General features: G+C 63.2%; 1 protein-coding gene across 1 annotated transcript in view; it reads right to left on the reverse strand.

Annotated features, from left to right (window-relative positions):
• The window catches only part of EMH_0023770 (kazal-type serine protease inhibitor domain-containing protein, putative), a gene marked incomplete at both ends in the record, with an annotated part of 3717 nt that overhangs the window by 1647 nt on the left and 1798 nt on the right, over positions 1-272 (reverse strand). Inside the window, one exon of the mRNA XM_013502193.1 lies at positions 1-264. Coding sequence (XP_013357647.1) covers positions 1-264 — 264 coding nt within the window. The remainder of the gene's footprint in view (positions 265-272) is intronic.

The raw sequence follows: 272 nt of genomic DNA on the forward strand, positions 1-272 counted from the left end.
CTGCTGTTGCTGTTGCGGCTGTTGCTGCGTGCCCTGCATCACCGTGGTGGCAACAGTGCGGCCCCCGGTGCCGCGGGAAAGAGCAATTTCCCTAGCCCGAGATCCTGGCTGCTGCTTCTGCAGCGGCGGCTGTTGAAGGTGCTGCTGCTGCTGCAGTTGCTGCTGTTGCTGCAGTTGCTGCGGTTGCTGCAGGTGCTGCTGCTGCTGCAGTTGCTGCGGTTGCTGCAGGTGCTGCTGCTGCTGCAGTGGCTGCTGCAGTTGAGTCTGCTGGT

Source organism: Eimeria mitis, genomic scaffold (assembly GCF_000499745.2).
Source record: "Eimeria mitis Houghton genomic scaffold, Emh_scaff848, whole genome shotgun sequence".
Classification (NCBI taxonomy): Eukaryota; Apicomplexa; class Conoidasida; order Eucoccidiorida; family Eimeriidae; genus Eimeria; species Eimeria mitis.